We start from the raw sequence: 20668 nt of genomic DNA on the forward strand, positions 1-20668 counted from the left end.
TAGTAAAAATAAGGAAACACCCTTGAATGAGTAGGTGAGTAGGTGTCCAAAGTTTTGACTATATATGTATACATTTTTAACTCTGCATTGTTGGAAAAAGACTCATAAGTAAGCATTTCACTGTTAGTCTACACCTGTAATTTACGAAGCATGAGACAAATACAATTCGATTTTATTTTGATTTGGTGTGCAGTCGGGTCGGTCACCCATTCATACTGTAGCTTTAAGAAATGCATGCACGAGTTCTGCAGTATTGAACTTGTTCAGAGATGTTTGGACGAGACCATTCGATATAGGATTATGTATCGCATGTACAGTTTCTCGGAATATTTCTGTTGGAAAGTGGATACTGGATAGTCATATACATTCATCTGATCACCCCAGTACAGGTCTCCCTTTTCAGAGACAATCAAGCAGCGACGTGCGCACTACAGGGGTGTGAGAGGGTGGAGAGGACAGGGCAGATGCTTCTGGTGGAATCTTGCTCGGATGTAAGTATAGGCTTCTGCGGCATCAAACGTATTCTGAAAATTGCAAACTGGGTGATGCTGTTCTTTCCCCGTATCATGAATATGTTATTGTTTGTTTACGAGTAGGGTAGCCAAATAGGCCTAACAATGTGCCCTTTGTTTGTTGCACACAACAGTGTCAGTCTTTCCCTAGATCATATTTTGCGAAAAGGTTTGTTTACATGTTAAGCATAAAATAATGTCAACGCGTGAAGATGGATCGTTTAAAGTGCTGAAAGTCCTTGATTAAGGTTGGATGATGTCATTTTTCTACGTTGCATTGGATGCTGATGCCAATTGCACTGCACCAAAATCATAAATATTATCGAAACATTTTCAGAGATTATTACTTTATATTGAATTATACAACTACTTAATTCTAAAGACTATAACATAGATGAGAAACTGTGAAATGGATTTACTACAGTCATAGAAAGTGTAACATATAACCTAATGCATCACCTGCAAAATATTCATATTATAACCATAGCTTATTTTGCAACCCATAATAATATGGGTTTATATGAGAAAGTAGCTAGATGGATGCAATTTGAGAGGGACTGCAATGTGTTTCTAATCTTGTTACTGTCGTGACTACAACTACCAGAGTCCATTAGCTTCCCACCAGCAGTCCAGCCAACCCGCAACAGACGCAGTTATCACATGCACTGATAATACATTATTAGAAACAGCGCCTTTGAAGGAATTACCATGTAGGAAGTAGCCTCACAATTTTGCTCGCTTACGACTTCCATATCTATAATTTTCAGAAACACAGATTCTATTGAAAAGATACAGCTGGATTACAAGATCATGAAACGAATGTCTTGGCGGGAGACAAGTAAGTGGCCGTTTTACTGAATAGCTGATAACTGAGCACCGCAGTGATACATTGTAGCCTTAGCGGGGGACCCATTGAGGGGGAATGGCTAAATGAAGCTTCCTACAACCGCACCATTGGCTAACTGTACGTAAACGAAAAACAATACATCTACAGTAGATAAGTGGCTCGAGTGAAAACGTTGTGAGGTGTATTGTGAGAAAATAACGGTCCTGTTTGTTTGTATGACAGTCTTTTCCCGGGTGGAGTTTCCCAACGCTCAGTGCAGAAGATAGAAAGAAGTCAAATGAATGTGTACGCGGGGACATAGCACGAAAAAGGCTTAGAAGTGATGGCAAACTGTCGAGACCCATGGTAAGTTCGATGTTTACACATTTCAGATTTAAACATGGGGGCTGAAGTAGGCCTATTCATCAACATCCCCAATCAAACGTTATGTCAACTGCTGTTAAACTATGTTGAGGTGTTAACTCACCATTATTCTCTCTATCACCAGTTAGTTATACATTGTAGTATTCAGCACCTGTCTTGACACCCTGGAATCAGATGTCACAATCACCTGTAAAATAAAGGCCTAATGTAATTTCTGAAGTGTCTATAGAAGACGCATTGCCATTATAGTGAACCTTTGTCTAGAACGTGTTGTGTTCCATCCATCCCCTGTTGAATGCCCCACCCATTTTTTGTAGAACTATGGACATTGTAGAGATGGCAGCTTGAGTCAAATGGTTTGCAGAATAGGCAAAGCTATTACCCTTTATTGCTGCCTGCACAATCAATATTTGTTGCATAAGTAAATATATGCATACAGATCTCTGTATTTAGTGACTCAGACAGAGCCTAAATAGAGTTATAAACAGTGTTATGGCTACACTGGAAGATGTTACTGTCAGGATCTAGCTATTCTCTTTGGGAAAGTGCTGATATTTGTACTTGAGTGCATGTGGCCTATGTCCATATGGCTTATCACCATCTTGAACCTTTTGGGATTGGCGGTAATTTTTTTGACAGTATTTCTCAGATGCAGAGGAGAAAACACAAGCAATATTGAAACGTTAGATAACAAATGGATGTGACTTAGGTTATATACTCAGGTTTCTCTTTAATCAATACAAACTGCAAGCAGCATTGCTGACCCCATTGTTCCCTATGTTTAAGTGCTACCAGTATTCTGTGCTCTTTACATATCTATAGAAGAGCCACCTGGTCTTGTGAACTCAGGATGACCAAGGAAACATGTACATTAAAATTATACACAAATTTAAATTTGTGATGGAATCAGTGCACTGCCAGAATAATATCTTCCCTGAACATCACCATGTAAGCTTGACGTTGCTCTATGCCTGTGACCTACCAAATGAAGAATGCCATCTATGATTCACTGTGGCATTCTTTCCAGGACAAAGAAATAACTAATACATGGATTTTTTTTGTGTATTTTCTAGGTTGCCATGGGTGACAGTCCGTCATGAGTATATTGGCCAGAGGGCCTACCAGGTCCCTCATTCTGCAGCTGTTAGGGACATCAAGCAACTCATCTATGAAGAAACCGACCTGCCTGTCATCGAGCAGCAGCTGGTTCACAATGGGAAAGTGGTAGGTAAAAAAGCTATTTTACAAATCGTTGCTATTTTCATTGTTGAAATGACAGAAAATTTACAAATGTAGTTTTGCATAGTTTGACTACAGTAGATTAAATGCTTGTCATGAGAGCACAATGGTAAAATTCATTGACGAGACAATCCCGTGTCTGTGCATACATCCTGTGTGAGACACTATTGTTTAATCTCGTCTGCTTCTCATACTCCTCCATTGTTTATTGTTTTGTGATGTATTAAAAAGGACTTTAATAGAGTAAGTTAAAGTGCTCCATCCTGAGGGTGCGTTTGTAAATTCACTCTGGCTATCTACTCTGATTTCAGAGCATTCTCGTCTGGGTGTACCAGAATGCAGAATAATTGATTCATTTACGAACGCTCAACACCCATTGAATATGACTGGTGTCAGTAAACGTCGGCAACAAAACGTAATTCAATTGTTGCCAGCAGCATAGTTACATGCTAACCAGACCGCTCACACGCGTGCGTCCGCGTGCGCAATCGCATATCAAAGCGAACTCTGAACCATCTATATTAATTTGAGGACAGGTCGAAAAGCATTAAACATTTATGGCAATTTAGCTAGCTAATTTGTTCTGGGATATAAACATTGGGTTGTTATTTTACCTGAAATGCACAAGGTCCTCTACTCCGACAATTAATCCACAGATAATCGGATAAACCGTGTTCGTTTCAAGTAATCTCTCCTCCTTCAGGCTTCTTCTTTGGACTTTATGTGGCGATTGGCAACCAACTTTAAGGTGCATTACCACCACCAACTGCTCTGGAGTGTGGACCTCAGTTTATCTTTCAATCACCCAGTGTGGGTATATGCTCCTAAAAACCAATGAGGAGATGGGAGAAGAGGGACTTGCAGTGCGACAAGCATCACAAATATAACCAAGTTCTATTTTAGCGCCTGGCTATGCAGACGCTCGCGAGCAGTGTGGGTGCAATGATTAAATAACATGTATGTGTAAATAATTTTGCAACGCTCACACACTCGATGCGAGCGGTGTGGTCAGCATGTTACAGTCACCAACATTCTAGATAACATGAAAATAGTCTAACCAGCTCTGCTAGGGCAAGTAAAATGGTCAGAGGGCGGTGTTCTCTCATTTATGTCTGGAATGAGCTAGCAAGCTAGCTAACTTTAGCCAGTTAGCTTGGGTGCTTGACTGCCGTTGTGAGGTCAGAACGCTCGGATCAACCCTACTCCTTGGACAGAGCATACAGTGTGCGGTCTGAATGCTCCGAGAGCGAAAAGCTTACGAATGGACAATCTGACAACGCTCTGAAATTATGAAAGCCCAGAGCGCACTCTGAGCGCACTCCTGCACTCCATAGTGAATTCACAAACACACCCGATGTCAACGTAGGCTACATCAGTGCTGGTTAGATTATCAGAAACTATGTGTTCTACTAGTAAGCCACATTGGCCACTTTGTTTGACTACATAACAACAAAAACAGCCAGAAATGTAGGGATTTAGGGATTGTATCACAGCCAGTGCTGCTGATTAAATACCCATTGTGTTTCCAGGGCAGGATTAGAACTCATGACATTCCATGTTTGTTTTTAGTGTTGATATCTTTGTGCAGTCAAGCCTGTCTCTTTCCAACACGTCCTTATTCAATATTGGAACATGTTAATACCATCTTCATTATATCACATTCTGTGCATTGACCTGGTCAAATTTCTCCTTACTATAGTGGCTGAGGGAATAACATGATGTATTTCCTTGATTCATATTTTCCCCAACAGATACATTTCCGAAGTATTTAATGGCTATCCATTGCGACAACAACATTACAATGACGCAATCTTCACCATTAACAATTTCATCATTGAGAGGACTACGTTTTATTGGTTTATCACCAGTCTGATAGGACAGTGTATTGATCCAATAGTCTCAAGGCCCTTTGTGATCAAGAGTGCCTTTGATTACAGACAAAGTTATTTTTAATGTATTGCAAAAGTAGGCTCTATGTGATGTAGCCTGTGATGTATTCTCTAATATGAGATTAAGGCTAACTAATTTATTCAGGTATGTACATTCACATATATGATCAGTGATGCTTGATGACAGGTCTCACCTATTGCTAAACTAGGCAACTATACTGAAAAATAATTTTTAACGCAACATGTAAAGTGTTGGTCCCATGTTTCATGAGCTGAAATAAAAGATCCCAGAAATGTTCCACATGCACAAAAAGCTTATTTCTCTAAAATGTTATGCACAAATTTGTTTACATCCCTGTTAGGGAGCATTTCTCCTTTGCCAAGTGTGGCATATCAATAAGCAAATTAAACAACATGATCATTACACAGGTGTACCTTGTGCTGGGGTCAAGGCCACTCTAAAATGTGCAGTTTTGTCACACAACACAATACCACAGATGTCTCAAGTTTTGAGGGAGAGTACAATTGGCATGCTGACTGCAGGAATGTCCACCAGAGCTGTTTCTCTACCGTAAGCATCATCATTTTAGAGAATTTGGCAGTACGTTCAATCGGCCTCATAACCGCAGACCACATGTAACCACGGCAGCCCAGGACCTACACATCCGGCTTCTTCAGCTGTGGGATTGTCTGGGGCAGAGTATGTTAGCGGAGTTGAATGGTCGGGACCACGTTCTTTTCAACCACTCTGCTAAAAACCGCTCTGTGCTCACAGGAAAAAAAACTGCTGCTTCAAATTCGCTCCATTCATTAAAATCTGAATTTAACCAGCACCCATCTATTTTTGTGACTACCTGAACATACCATTTGGCTTTGAAGTAGCCTGTTGAAATCAAACCATATGATTTGAATGAAAAGTATTACATTCACCTTTTAATGTTAATTATAAGAAGCACTCATCACTTCAAATAGGGTACATGTCATATTAAACAGCATATTAACACTTTAAATAGTTCAGGAACCAGACAGGGAGTCTAAGAAGGAACAAACATTTATTATTTAGGCTGTATTTTTTTCAGTTCTTTCAAGGCTATAGCCTACAAAGAAATACATTGTGAAGCATTTGCGATTGCGACACAAAAGTTAGTAGAGTAATAAATCACAAAGCACTTAAACAACATTTGGTTGTATTAAATAATTAGGCTATAAATAGTCTAGCAATTTTGCATATAGGCTGTGACTTAGAATTAAATACAAATTAAATGAAAAATGCCATATTAGGCTCAGTACAGTGCATTTGAATACATTTTTAGAAACACGAGTTTGGCCAGTCTGTGGCTTCAGGCTCATGGTTTCTGGAGAGCAGACCGGCAGTGGAGAATATCCTCTCTGCGCTTGTAGAGCCACTGGGGATGCTAAACACCCTTTTGGCCACTCTTGCCAGGCTGGGCAGAGATGCAGAGTTGTTGTTTTTCAATTTTTCCATATGTAGGCCTAATGGTTTTTAAACAAAATAACCCAATCAAAAACAAAAGCTCCTGGAAAGGGGAAATATGCCAGGCCTATTGGGCCAAAATCATTTATGGCCTATTGCTTATGGCCTATAGAACAAACATTTAAGAGATCAGATTTTTTTGTTTATAAATACTTTGCTACAATGACACAGTTATCTACCCACCTCAATCCTTTCTTTTAGCATGTGCACATATTAAGTACACCATCATGCTTTCGGGATACGTGTCTTTTCAGATTCCACAATGCCCACTTTGATATTGCACCTGTGAGTTTTATCAGTTTCTTTCTGAAAATATTTAGCGAACTCCATGACAGTAGCTAAAGCAAGGGGCTATAGCAGCACACAAGTAGACTACAAATGCATGCTGGGCCGGGCATGCCCTGAGCTCGTGAAGTGAGCGCTACTGGAGCTAAATTGGAGCGTAGGCGAGAAGGCCTATGCTCCAGTCTTTGGGAATCTCGCTCCGTGCTGCAGTCAAATTGGGTACACTCCGCTCCAGCTCCACTCCACTCCGCTCACATACTCTGGTCTGGGGACGGGTTGCTGAGGAGTATTTCTGTCTGTTATAAAGCCCTTTTGTGGTGAAAAACTAATTCTGATTGGCTGGGCCTGGCTCCCCAGTGGGTGGGCTTATGCCCTCCCAGGCCCACCCATGACTGCGCCCTTGCCCAGTCATGTGAAATCCATAGATTAGGGCCTAATTAAGTTATTTCAATTGACTGATTTCCTTACATGAACTGTAACTCAGTAAAATCTTTGAAATTGTTGCATGTTGCCTTTATGTTTATGTTCAGTAAGTCCTAGGCCTACTGGTAGGCCTACTGCTAAGAGCAGGTGTCAGGAATCATTTCAGGTATTCACACTCCATGAGACCACCACAGCTCAGGATTAAGGTTTGGGATTAGACAACTGACTGTTGCTGCTACAGATTCTTCACCATGCACGGGTCTTGGTGGCTATGTGCAGTATGGGATAGAGTTTTATCTCCCGTTCTTTCATGGAAAGCCCTCCTGTGTGCCTGGCTCATATTAATAGGAAGCATGACTGCGCAGACAACTTTCTTTGTCACTTATGCTCTTATCATGTTACACATGACATTTTGTAGCTAATCATAACTTTGATCAACGTTTACATGATCTGTATTAGGTACATGTTTAGCAGCATTGTATTCTATGTTGTGTCGCAGAACGTGGGTTGTTATGTATGCTATGATTAGCATGATTGCAGGACTCACTGTTTAGCTGAGCCTATACTGACTGAGGGAAAGGAACAGGTGGATCCCTGCCGTCAGCCCCTCTGATGTCACCCTCAGAAATTAGCCACAGTCCACGCCCACAAACTATCCTAGATTAGCTGCAATACAAACAGGGAGCTCTCCCTCTGCCCAGTCTAACAGAGTTGAGAAGGGTATCTGACTGACTTTTATGCAAGTTGAGATCTAATTTATTTGATTTGATTATGAACACAGCTATCTATCTGAAGGGTTGACTCTGTCCCAGCGTCCATACTTAGCTTGGGAATGTCTTACTTAAAGGGTGTAACAAGTTTAGACTTAGTCTCCATATTCTTCAGTGTGCCTCTGAGAGTCAGCTGATTCTGCAAAAATTATTAACTAAGATGGTTAAGTAACCATCTGAAGGGGAAAAAAACACTTTGAATGTCAACTGGAATGTTTTCAGTTTACAGTTCTTTGGAGAATTAGGGGCTTTGAAGCTTTTCAAGCTCAGAAGTAGGGCATTGCACCATTACCAGTATCGTATTAGTAGGCCTATTCTGGTCAGTCAGAATATACTACGATTCATGCTTGCTTCAATCAGATTGAAAGCCCTGCCTTCTCTTTCAACCTTTTACACCATTTTGTGCTATTATTATACACATCTCATTGGCTCAACAACGGGGCCATTTATTGGCAGGTTAAGACCAACAACCTTAATGAACTCTCACTCACAAGGTTACATGGAAAGTTAATTTAGGCCTGGCCTAGTACCTAACCTGTGTTGAATTTAGTCGCTGTGTTCTTGTGATTGCGCATGATCAAATCAAATTTTATTTGTCACATGAGCCAACTACAACAGGTGTAGACCTTACCGTGAAATGCTTACTTACAAGCCCTTAAAGCCTTAACCAACAATCCATTTTTAAGAAAATAAGAGTTAAGAAAAATATAAAAGCGCAACAATAAAATAGCAATAACGAGGCTATATACAGGGGGGTACCGGTACAGAGTCACTGTGCCAGGGTACAGGTTAGTTGAGGTAATATGTACATGTAGGTTAGGTAAAGTGACTATGCATAGATAATAAAGAGCGAGTAGCAGCAGCGTAAAAAAAAAAAAGCTTTGTGGGCACTATGGTGTTGAACGCTGAGCTGTAGTCAATGAACAGCATTCTCACATAGGTGTTCCTTTTGTCCAGGTGGGAAAGGGCAGTGTTGAGTGCAATGGAGATTGCAACATCTGTGGATCTGGGGCGGTATGCAAATTGGAGTGGGTCTAGGGTTTCTGGGATGATGTGAGCCATGACCAGCCTTTCAATGAACTTCATGGTTACAGACGTGAGTGCTACGGGTCAGTAGTCATTTAGGCAGGTTACCTTGGTGTTCTTGGGCACAGGGACTATGGTGGTCTGCTTGAAACATGTAGGTATTACAGACTCGGCCAGGAACAGGTTGAAAATGTCGGCGAAGACACTTGCCAGTTGTTCAGTGCATGCTCCGAGCACATGTCCGGATAATCCGTCTGGCCCTGAGGCCTTGTGAATGTTGACCTGTTTAAAGGTCTTACTCACAACGGCTACGGCGAGCATGATCCCACAGTCGTCAGGAACAGCTGGTGCTCTCATGCATGCTTCAGTGTTGCTTGCCTCGAAGCGCGCATAGAAGTCGTTTAGCTCGTCTGGTAGGCTTGTGTCACTGGGCAGCCTGTGGCTTGGCTTCCCTTTATAGTTCGTAATAGTTTACAAGCCCTGCCACATCCGACGAGTGTTGGAGCTGGTGTAGTAGGATTCAATCTCAGTCCTGTATTTACGCTTTGCCTGTTTTGTTGGTTCGTCTGAGGCATAGCAGGATTTCTTATAAGCGTCCTGATTAGAGTCCCACTCCTTGACAGTGGTAGCCCCTACCCTTTAGCTCAGTGCGGATGTTGCCTGCAATCCATGGCTTCTGATTGGGGTATGTACGTATGGTCACTGTGGGGACAACGTTATCGATGCACTTATTGATGAAGCCGGTGACTGATGTGGTATACAGTATTCCTCAATGCCATCGGATGAGTCCCGGAACATATTCCAGTCTGTGCTAGTAAAACAATCCTGTAGCTTAGCATCTGTTTCATCTGACCATTTCCGTATTGAGCGAGTCACTGGTACTTCCTGCTTTAGTTTTTGTTTGTAAACAGGAATCAGGAGGATAGAATTATGGTCAGATTTGCCAAATGGAGGGCGAGAGAGCTTTGTATGCGTCTCTGTGTATTGTGTAATGGTGATCTAGAGTCCCCCCCCCCCCCCCCCTCTGGTTGCACATGTAACATGCTGGTAGAAATGAGGTAAAACGGATTTAAGTTTCTCTGAATTAAAGTCCCCGGCCACTAGGAGCGCCGCCTCTGGATGAGGATTTTCCTGTTTGCTTATGGCTTTATTCAGCTCATTGTGTGCGGTCTTAGTGCCAGCATCGGTTTGTGGTGGTAAAAAGACAGCTAAGAAAAATATAGATGAAAACTCTCTTGGTAAATGGTGTGGTCTACTGCTTATCATGAGATACTCTACCTCAGGTAAGGGAAGACCCCCATGAAATGGACAAAAATGAATGGCAACTTATTGGCATTGGGTGAACCATATACACAATCACAAATACCGCTCAAATGGACGGCAGTTCATCAAAACCATATTGCAAGCGGAACATGGCAAATGCCAATTGTCATACTCCAAAAATCCCAAAGATGGCGAGTGCGCTCCACCGTAGATTTTCATATGGCAAATGGTCACAAAGTCAGGTCCCAAGGGTGAAAGTAAAACCTAATTTTTTTGGTCAATTATACATATGTAATAACCGTATGGACATTTGTCTTATTGACTTTGTCCATAAGGCCTATGTTTTGTCCATTTGCAATATACGATAATTGGAAGTCAGCTTTCGAACACAAAAAATCTGAGAACCATGTCCAAATGGCATAAGAAATGTCCAAATGTCGTATATACTGACCAAATGATATATATCACTATGTTAAGCCCTGAATCAACCTAGAAGGTCTATTTGTCATGTTTGATCATAGGAAGTAAGAATTTCTCGTTAATGTTGATTCAGCATGTCCATTTCGTAATAGAAGTCCATATGGATATACATTGGCAATGGACACTGTCAACTTGCAGAAGAGCATGTTCACACTGACAGTATAGCATATGTGTGATGGACACTGTCCAATCGCTCGTTGGTGTTGATTTCAGCCTGTCCATTTGGTGATGGAAAATATCGGTTTAAATAGATTGGAAATGGACAAATGTAAACTGTCCATTTGCAATGTCTTACAATGGGCATTTACCATCATGAATTGGACATGGTCTAATATACTGCAGAAATGCCCAATTGACTGGCTCGTTAAACTCGGGATGGACGAGCAGTGATAGTGGTTCCTTTCCATCGCTCGTTGGTGCAATGAGAGAGAAGTGGGACTCGTTTTTTTTAAATATATTTTTTGAAACATCCAAAATGACCAGGGGCGCCCCCTGTTGTTTGGACCCGGGTGGGGGGGGGGTGCTCCCTACCCGGCCATGGACCCCTAGCACCCCCCTGATGCCATTTAGAGCCATATTAAAAATACGCTCCTGGTAACTCGTTCAATTACCAGGTGCACGGCTGTCCATTTGCAATGTCTTACAATGGACATTTACCATCACGAATTGGGCATGCTCTAATATACTGCAGAAATGCCCAATTGACTGGCTCGTTGAACTCGGGATTGCCGAGCAGTGATAGTGGTTCCTCTCCATCGCTCGTTGGTGTTGATTTCAGCCTGTCCATTTGGTGATGGAAAATCCCTCATTAAATACATTGGAAATGTACACTGTCCATTTGTAATATAAAATGTACAATGCCAATATATTATACTGCCATCAAGTCAGCCATCAGTCAATAAGATATCATACTGACACCAAACTTACTTTGTCCAACTCTTTTAAAAGCCAACTATCACATATTTCAGAGCTGGCCCACAATTCATAGCGCCTTCATAAACATAGTTACATTCGAGCTGCCGGTCCAGTTCTGACATTATATGTAGGCCTAGCTGAGGCGATCCCGAGTTTTGGGTCGATAGGTCATTCAGAGCCCGAGCAGCGACCTTAATTAGTGCTGAAAATTCACTTTGTCCGGGCATTGCTACAGGGTCCCTGAAAGAGCTATCGGACAGAAACTTTAGGGTCCAAAGCGGTCTTGTGATTCTGGGACTTTTCTAAGTGTCGTCATTTTTGCAAATGGACGAGGCTGTTTCTCGGCATGAGGACCTTCTAGAGCCACATACATTTTAGTCATTTAGCAGATGCTCTTATCCAGAGCAACTTACAGTAGTGAATGCATACATTTCATTTCATAAATTATTTTTTTTCTGTGCTGGCCCCCCATGGGAATCGAACCCACAACCCTGGTGATGCAAACACCATGCTCTACCAACTGAGCTACAGGGAAGGCCGTGCACTACCAACTGAAGCCCTAGAACAGGTTTATAAAGTTTCAAAGCTCTAGGTCTGACGGTTCTTTGATGGTTCGAACGCAGGTAACTATTGCAGGCTGTGTCTGTAAGCCTCACACTGTCTCACTCCACATTGACTGTGTGGGTGGGTGAGTACAAAAAATCACAGAAATAACGTAGAGCACCCGAAACCCGTCTTAACGAAATTCGCCTTAACACTGGATCTGTAACTTTTTGGAAATAAAACACATTTGTTTAACCATCACCAAACGGACATTGTATGATTTCTCGTAAATTACAATAGATAAATGGCTGGTTCTTTATTTCCTTACACCGTAGGTTTATGTACTGTGGTGGCTAATTTCTGCATTACCAAATGAGGAGAGTTACAAACTTCACACACAAGTCAGAGTTAATACTTAAAACTACATATTTAATAATTAAGATGCTTTTGCAAAAGCACTTGACCTTCAATGATGCCATTGAAAAGTGATTACACAAAAGTACAAAGATCTTTTATACCCAAGAACCACCCCCTTCAACGTACATGTCGAACAACAGATCTTAGGAACAGTTCACAAAGGTTAAGTTCTGTTTGAAAGATATCTATAAAACAAAGCAGACAGCAACTGCTGTATCAACAGTGTTCATTGTATAGACCAGTATCTGGTTCTCCTACCCCAAACTGGAACCATCTCTCCCTGGTACGGTATAGAACAGAACCATTAGCTCATCCAATGGCATAAATCAATTGACAACTCTAGATACTCCCATCTCAAGTGAACCCCCTCTTGACTCCACTCCTGGACAAGCTCACTGAGGGAAGAGACTTGGGCACAGACATTGTGGAGACACATAATTGGTTCCCCATTAATCACGCCATCCCTTCACATGGTTTAAGAATAAGTAAAGACACATTCACATATGAAGACAATGTTTCATTCTAAAACATCTTAATTATCTACAGTGAGGGAAAAAAGTATTTGATCCCCTGCTGATTTTGTACGTTTGCCCACTGACAAAGAAATGATCAGTCTATCATTTTAATGGTAGGTTTATTTGAACAGTGAGAGACAGAATAACAACAAAAAATCCTAACAAACGCATGTCAAAAATGTTATAAATTGATTTGCATTTTAATGAGGGAAATAAGTATTTGACCCCCTCTCAATCAGAAAGACTTCTGGCTCCCAGGTGTCTTTTTATACAGGTAACGAGCTGAGATTAGGAGCACACTCTTAAAGGGAATTCTCCTGATTTCAGCGTGTTACCTGTATAAAAGACACCTGTCCACAGAAGCAATCAATCAGTCAGATTCCAAACTCTCCACCATGGCCAAGACCAAACAGCTCTCCAAGGATGTCAGGGACAAGATTGTAGACCTACACAAGGCTGGTATGGGCTACAAGACCATCGCCAAGCAGCTTGGTGAGAAGGTGACAACAGTTGGTGCAATTATTCGCAAATGGAAGAAACAGAAAAGAACTGTCAATCTCCCTCGGCCTGCGGCTCCATGCGAGATCTCACCTCGTGGAGTTTCAATGATCATGAGAACGGTGAGGAATCAGCCCAGAACTACACGGGAGGATCTTGTCAATGATCTCAAGGCAGCTGGGACCATAGTCGCCAAGAAAACAATTGGTAACACACTACGCCATGAAGGACTGAAATCCTGCAGCGCCCGCAAGGTCCCCCTGCTCAAGAAAGCACATATACATGCCCGTCTGAAGTTTGCCAATGAACATCTGAATGACTCAGAGGACAACTGGTGAAAGTGTTGTGGTCAGATGAGACCAAAATGGAGCTCTTTGGCATCAACTCAACTTGCCGTGTTTGGAGGAGGAGGAATGCTGCCTATGACCCCAAGAACACCATCCCCACCGTCAAACATGGGGGTGGAAACATTATGCTTTGGGGGTGTTTTTCTGCTAAGGGGACAGGACAACTTCACCGCATCAAAGGGACGATGGACAGGGCCATATACCGTCAAATCTTGGGTGGGAACCTCCTTCCCTCAGCCAGGGCATTGAAAATGGGTCGTGGATGGGTATTCCAGCATGACAATGACCCAAAACACACGGCCAAGGCAACAAAGGAGTAGCTCAAGAAGAAGCACATTAAGGTCCTGGAGTGGCCTAGCCAGTCTCCAGACCTTAATCCCATAGAAAATCTGTGGAGGGAGCTGAAGGTTCGAGTTGCCAAACGTCAGCCTCGAAACCTTAATGACTTGGAGAAGATCTGCAAAGAGGAGTGGGACAAAATCCCTCCTGAGATGTGTGCAAACCTGGTGGCCAACTACAAGAAACGTCTGACCTCTGTGATTGCCAACAAGGGTTTTGCCACCAAGTACTAAGTCATGTTTTGCAGAGGGGTCAAATACTTATTTCCCTCATTAAAATGCAAATCAATTTATAACATTTTTGACATACGTTTTTCAGGATTTTTTTGTTGTTGTTGTTATTCTGTCTCTCACTGTTCAAATAAACCTACCATTAAAATTATAGACTGATCATTTCTTTGTCAGTGGGTAAACGTACAAAATCAGCAGGGGATCAAATACTTTTTTCCCTCACTGTATATTACCCAACTAATTCTGATTCATCCGCCACAGTACTTTGACGTGAAGCGGTCAAATTAGCGCTGTATTACCATTTTTCACCTTTAATCCTAGAAAATGAGCATTAACTCAAAGAGCATTGAGGCTTCGACACCATCTTGTTTTTGGGCTAAAAGTACATTTGGCCAAACCTGTGCTCACCGAGTTTCATCTTCGAAGTCTTTTCCATTTACAAGAAACGGCCATGTCCGTTTGGTGATGTTTTGTCAATTTGCAATAAGCAGCCAGTCGCCATCTGGTGGAATCAGCCTATTTTAATAACACCCGCGGACGTCTAGTAAGGGACCATACATTTGCAATATGGAGATCTCATCAACCATAAGGGAAATGCCACTCATGTCCCTTATGTTGGCGAGCAAAACCTCGAGACTTCCTTAATATTTGTTTTCGCGCACCAGCTGTTATTGACAAATAGACACAGACCGCGCTTCAGCAAGACTGAACAGATGCCTCCAGTAAGACGAGGGGTAGCGGTCTGTGTCTCGTTAAAGATTTATTTTTTTGAGGTGAGTAAACGCTGTTCTGATATCCAGAAACTGTTTTTGGTAATTAAAGACGGTGACAAAAACATTGTGTACAAAATAAGTTACAACAACGTGAAAAAACACACAAAATAGCACAATTGGTTAGGAGCCTGTAAAACGGCAGCCATTTCTTCCGGCGCCATTCTCATTCATTTCAACTATTAAACTAATTGTTTACATATCAGTAACAATGTTGTACAAACCATGGCCAGCAAGAAAAAGTGACAATCAATATTAGCCAGTCAGTTACAGTATGTGAGTAGTCAGACAGCCTCTGTGATGAGAGGTTTGGTTTGCAGAGCAGGTCTCGTCGTGCTGGAATGCTTGTTCATGTGCCAGAAGTGCTGAGCGAAGCAAGTGACGCTGCAGATGAGGGTTTTCACCTTGGAGAGCGAGAGATAATGGTCTTACTGTAAGCCTGCCTGCCTGCTGCTGGTGCACGTCCAGCCTGCTCTGTTCAGTATCGATCCTGTTAGGTGCAGAGGGGGATTGTGTATCACACTGACACCTGTGCAATAACGCCACCCCAAGATTTTACCTGGTTGACAGTCAAATGTACTTTATTAAGCTGTGAAGGTTGTTCAATTTAATGGTCTTGCATTATGATCATAGGCTGCCTATATGGCAGCAAATAAATAAATAAATAAATAAATGTGATGTGCAATTCAAGATGTTTGTCAGGTTATTAATCGTTTGAAGCATTCATATTTAGGGTTTTGCATACAAGACGTTAATTACAGTTCCAGTGCGGTTACTAAAGCTTAAGGATAAGCATATTGTGTAATACTCATGGTGTGTTCTGTCTCCCTCAACTTCAGCTGGATGATAAAGTACAGATTGGGACCCTGGTGCCCATGGGAAGCCTTGAAGTATGCATGACACTGGAGGGAAGGGGCCTGAAAGGGGGAGGTAAGATAATAGATTACTGGAAATAGTTCTGGATGAATCCATTCTTACTTTTCACATAGGTGTTCATAATCCTTTAGTTTAGTTCTTCATGGGTAGTATATGTTTCACATAACATTCTATTTCACTGCTATTTTTACAGGGAGATTTGGACAGACGACACCACCATTGGTCGAGTTTTTGAAAGATATTCTAAGAAGGTATCCTGAAGGTGGACAGATTCTGAAAGTAAGTACAATGTATTAATGCTGTCTGACTTTAACTTACTGTACCCTGTAAGAGTCCATAGTAGCCAAACACATGGACTCATTGATGGTGATGCTGAACAACCATGCCTAATATTATTACATCTAGGCAAAGGTGATTATACTCTTGAGAGGAAAACACATTGGGTTTGGTTCCGAAAATAGGCCTGACACTGTTAAGACAATGGAAGCTCATTACCTAGCGACATTTCACACTGCCCTGGAAGATGCAATACCTCTGGGGAAAGGAACGGCTCCTAAAGGTTGAACCTTTCCGTGAAGATGATGGTTCAGAAGCTCTGTGACTGTGTAATAGTGTGATAATGCACTGATATCGACATGCACAATACCCTGTATGCACATAACATCTTTCTTTATATCTGTATGTATAGTATGTATTTATGCGTGTACAGTATGTATGTATCTTACTGTCACAAAACAAAGCCCTGAACCTTTTATATTGTTTTAAAAGATCTCAATGTTTTTCTCTGCAGGAGCTGATCCAGAATGCTGAGGATGCTGGAGCCACAGAGGTTAAGTTTTTGTACGATGAGACAGAGTATGGAGTGGAGTCACTTTGGTCACATGACATGGCTCAGTATCAAGGTAGGTTTTTATTAATTCTCACAGATTATTCAGTTGACCAGATATAGGGACATTTTTGTTTTCAATAAGAAAATTCGCAGAGTAGTGAGAAATGGTTTTGTTGGTTTTACCATAGCAGCAGCAAACATCTAAAAACTGTCATCAAGATGATGATCTTATTTCTTGTTTTGGTTCTAGGAACGGCCTTGTATGTGTACAATGATGCGGTGTTCACGACTGAAGATTGGAATGGAATTCAGGAGATAGCAAGGAGCAGAAAGAGAGAGGATCCTTTGAAAGTTGGAAGATTTGGTATTGGGTTCAACTCTGTGTACCACATAACAGGTGAGGCTTTTATTGAAATATTGTTTTACCTGCGTATGAGTAAGGTGATTATTCAGTATTATGTTTGATATATCCTTCAATGTGCATGTTTTTTAAGTTACCTTTAATCAATAAATAAATTAATCTTGTTTGAATGTTTCAGATGTCCCCAGTATATTCAGTGGAGAACAGATCGGCATGCTGGACCCTCACCAGACGCTGTTTGGTGCCCATGAGTCTGGGCAGTGTTGGAACCTGAAGACAGATATGAAGGAGATCACAGAGCTCACCGACCAGTTTGCGCCCTTCATTGGCTTATTTGGAAACTCCGGTAAACCCATCGAGGACGGCAGTTTTTCTGGAACTATGTTCCGCTTCCCCCTCCGCATTAAGCCCTCCCAGCTGAGCGCCAACATCTACAACAAAGAGAAGGTGCTGGAGCTTTTTGAGTCTTTCAAAGCCGACGCTGACACAGTGCTTCTCTTCCTCAAGAGCGTTCAGAAGGTCTCCCTGCATGTGCGTGAGTCAGACGGTACAGAGCGCATGCTTTTCCAGGTGACAGCAGGAGAGAACCCAGAAGACAAGCTAGAGCGTCCTAACTCTCTAAAGACCCTGGGACTGGCCACAGACAGCTACAGCAACGGAGTGCCCAGCAGTACTGTCACGTGCGCCACCTACCAGGTCAACATCGAGACCCAGGACGAGACAGCCAAGGAGACCCAGAGGACCACCTGGCTGGTATGTAATGGAGTGGGGGGCCGGGGCTTGTGCAGTGACCTGGACTCCCTGGCAGATGACCTGAAGTTCATCCCCACCATCGGCATCGCCCTGCCTCTCACCCGCATCGACGAGGACAAGGGTGCCACGTCTGGTTTCTCGGGGCGAGCCTTCTGCTTCCTGCCTCTCCCCCCTGGAGATGAGAGCCTGACGGGGCTGCCGGTCCATGTCAGTGGCTTCTTTGGCCTCACAGACAATCGCAGAAGCATCAAATGGCGGGAGGTGGACCAGTGGAGGGACCCTGCAGCGCTCTGGAACGAACTCCTCATCGTCACCATCATCCCCAGGGCCTACTTCACCCTCATCATGGAGGCCATCAAGAGGATCCAAACCAAGAAGGACCAAGACTTCCCCCTCTTCCCTAGAGATACTTACGGGGCTTGGCCAGACCTCAACCGGATCAAGCCTCGCTGGAAGCCCATACTGGAGCCTCTGTTTCATGACTTGCTACAGCAGCAGGTCATCTACTCTCTCACTAATAGCTGGATCCAGGTGGACGAGGCTGTGTTTTCAGAGCTGGACACGGACGTGGACATCGCAGAGACAGTGATCAGCTACCTCCAAAGCTCAGGGATGCAGGTGGCCAGGGTGCCTGCCGCTGTAGACGCGGTCCTGGACACGTACGTAACGGGGCCTGGCTCTGTGAAGAAGGTGACCCCTCATCTGGTGCGGCAGGTGATCAGGAACACCAAACATAAAGGGACCTCTCAGGAGAAGCTGCTTTTGCTGGAGTTTGTCCTCAGCGACAAAGGTTACAGCGACCTCATTGGACTAGAGCTGCTGCCTTTGCAAGATGAGACATTTGCAGTGTTCTCCTCCTCTGTCAGTGATAAGGATGCAGTTTACATTGCTTCGGAAGAGTACCCCAGGTACAGAATTAAAGTCCTCAGACTTTCTCTATGCCTTAGCAAAACCACAACAACAAAAAACATATTTGAATGCAAGTATTGTTGACTATCAGCGATATGCTAGATTGCAGCCTGTAAGCTAATATATAACAGTGTGTACTCTCTCTTTGTTTTGTGTTAAGGTCTCTTTACCCTGGACTGGAGGGACGATTCATACTGGAGGGCATTAAACAATCAGTTATGAGCAGCCTGAAGGTTGCAGCCAAAAGCAGAGGTAAACCCCCCACTCACATGTCTGGGGTGTGTCAGTCATCGGAGGAACCACCTTAATCCCAATATTAGATTTGGACACCAACATTATTTCTAGGAAATAAAATCGATGAATCTAGAAGACATGCAGTCTAAACTGTAGTTCAACATACAGTAGATTAAAATTGTTACACGGTAGCTTCACTGCCTGGTTCACCCTGTATTCTTTGAGGGATGTGTAAGGTTCGTAGCCAGGTAGTAATAACTCTTGGTCACCCCATTCCCCTGCTGCCCCCGGGGGACATTAAACCTGGTGCACTGTTGATAGATCATTTATGACTGCTGAGTGCGTGTGTGAGCTGGCAGATGGGAATGACTCACATTCCACTCACTGCTATCAGATCCTGGACATGCTTGGTCCCATACCCAACCAGGAGTGTGCCAAAAGGGCCTGGAGCCAGTCAGGGGGAATATGCAGATTTGTCAATTAAAGCCCTTTGCTGCACGGTCCAGAGAACACAACGTGTCCACATCCTGACCGCGACATAACAAATCAATTCAGAATCAAACATCGTTTTCACAGTGTGTGTAATCTGGACATAATATAGCATTGAAGGCTTCTTTATGTTGAGTTAGGAGTCCTCTGTGAAACAGTAGAAAGGTCTAGCCAGGGCAGAGAGGTACACTCCATCATTCTGACTGCTAGTGGTAGCTAGATTGAAGGAGTGAGGCAATAATATGCTGCTCTAACTGTATCCAGTATATTTCTGTAAATAGACATTATGGATTCATTTGGAATATTGCCTTTCAGAAAAATACTGCAACCTGAATAATATTTATCGTTTTAATTTTACGAGTTGACAGAATTCCAACTTTCTACTTTACTCAAAGCCTAAGTAATTTTCCTTACACCTCTCTGGCTCTCTGCTGGTCTGTCATTGCCACCTCATAGCTAGGACACCGCCTTGGGTGCTGCTACATGCATCGGAGATTTAATTATCCCCATTACACTTCATTAAGTGGGTCACATAGAAGGTCGTCTCACACAATAGACCCTTCACACATAGCCATGCAGAACGACATCTGTATGATCCTCAATCAGAGACACTAGAATCCCCCTACCTCGGCCGTGTTATGATCGCTGCCCTACAGTGGCTGTTGCAGGCATTGACTGTCTGCCACTGTAGCCACCAATGAGTGATCTGGGGACTCATCCTCAGAATCACCCCCCTTGTCCTCACAGTCTCTTGGCAGATTGATTGTATCCTCTGCTATCATTGCAAACTAGTATATCAAAGTAAAATCCATTACTGTTACATTTTAAAATAACATTTATACAACTATAATGACATCATTTAATTTTGGGGAATTGGAGGATGTAGTTATCAACGTGCTAACCTAAATGTCTAAAACATGTAATTGCAGTGCAACAATTTCTTTGGGGGTGTTCAGGTAGGTACTTTGACATGTGGTGTTGTGTCCTGGAATCATTTTTGACATTAACCCAAACCAATACATTGTTTTAATGGGCACTATACAAACTCTAA

The 20668-nt window shown here is 42.6% G+C and overlaps 1 protein-coding gene across 1 annotated transcript in view; it reads left to right on the plus strand.

Annotated features, from left to right (window-relative positions):
• The first annotated feature begins 239 nt into the window (after positions 1-239).
• Positions 240-20668, plus strand: part of LOC106612984 (sacsin) — a 35448-nt gene continuing 15019 nt past the window's right edge. Inside the window, exons 1-10 of the mRNA XM_082956357.1 lie at positions 240-491; positions 1280-1350; positions 1582-1704; positions 2796-2946; positions 16006-16096; positions 16236-16321; positions 16833-16944; positions 17122-17268; positions 17411-18893; positions 19055-19146. Coding sequence (XP_082812483.1) covers positions 1682-1704; positions 2796-2946; positions 16006-16096; positions 16236-16321; positions 16833-16944; positions 17122-17268; positions 17411-18893; positions 19055-19146 — 2185 coding nt within the window. The 5' untranslated portion in view covers positions 240-491; positions 1280-1350; positions 1582-1681. The remainder of the gene's footprint in view (positions 492-1279; positions 1351-1581; positions 1705-2795; positions 2947-16005; positions 16097-16235; positions 16322-16832; positions 16945-17121; positions 17269-17410; positions 18894-19054; positions 19147-20668) is intronic.

Source organism: Salmo salar, chromosome 09 (genome assembly GCF_965601325.2).
Source record: "Salmo salar chromosome 09, fSalSal1, whole genome shotgun sequence".
Classification (NCBI taxonomy): Eukaryota; Metazoa; Chordata; class Actinopteri; order Salmoniformes; family Salmonidae; genus Salmo; species Salmo salar.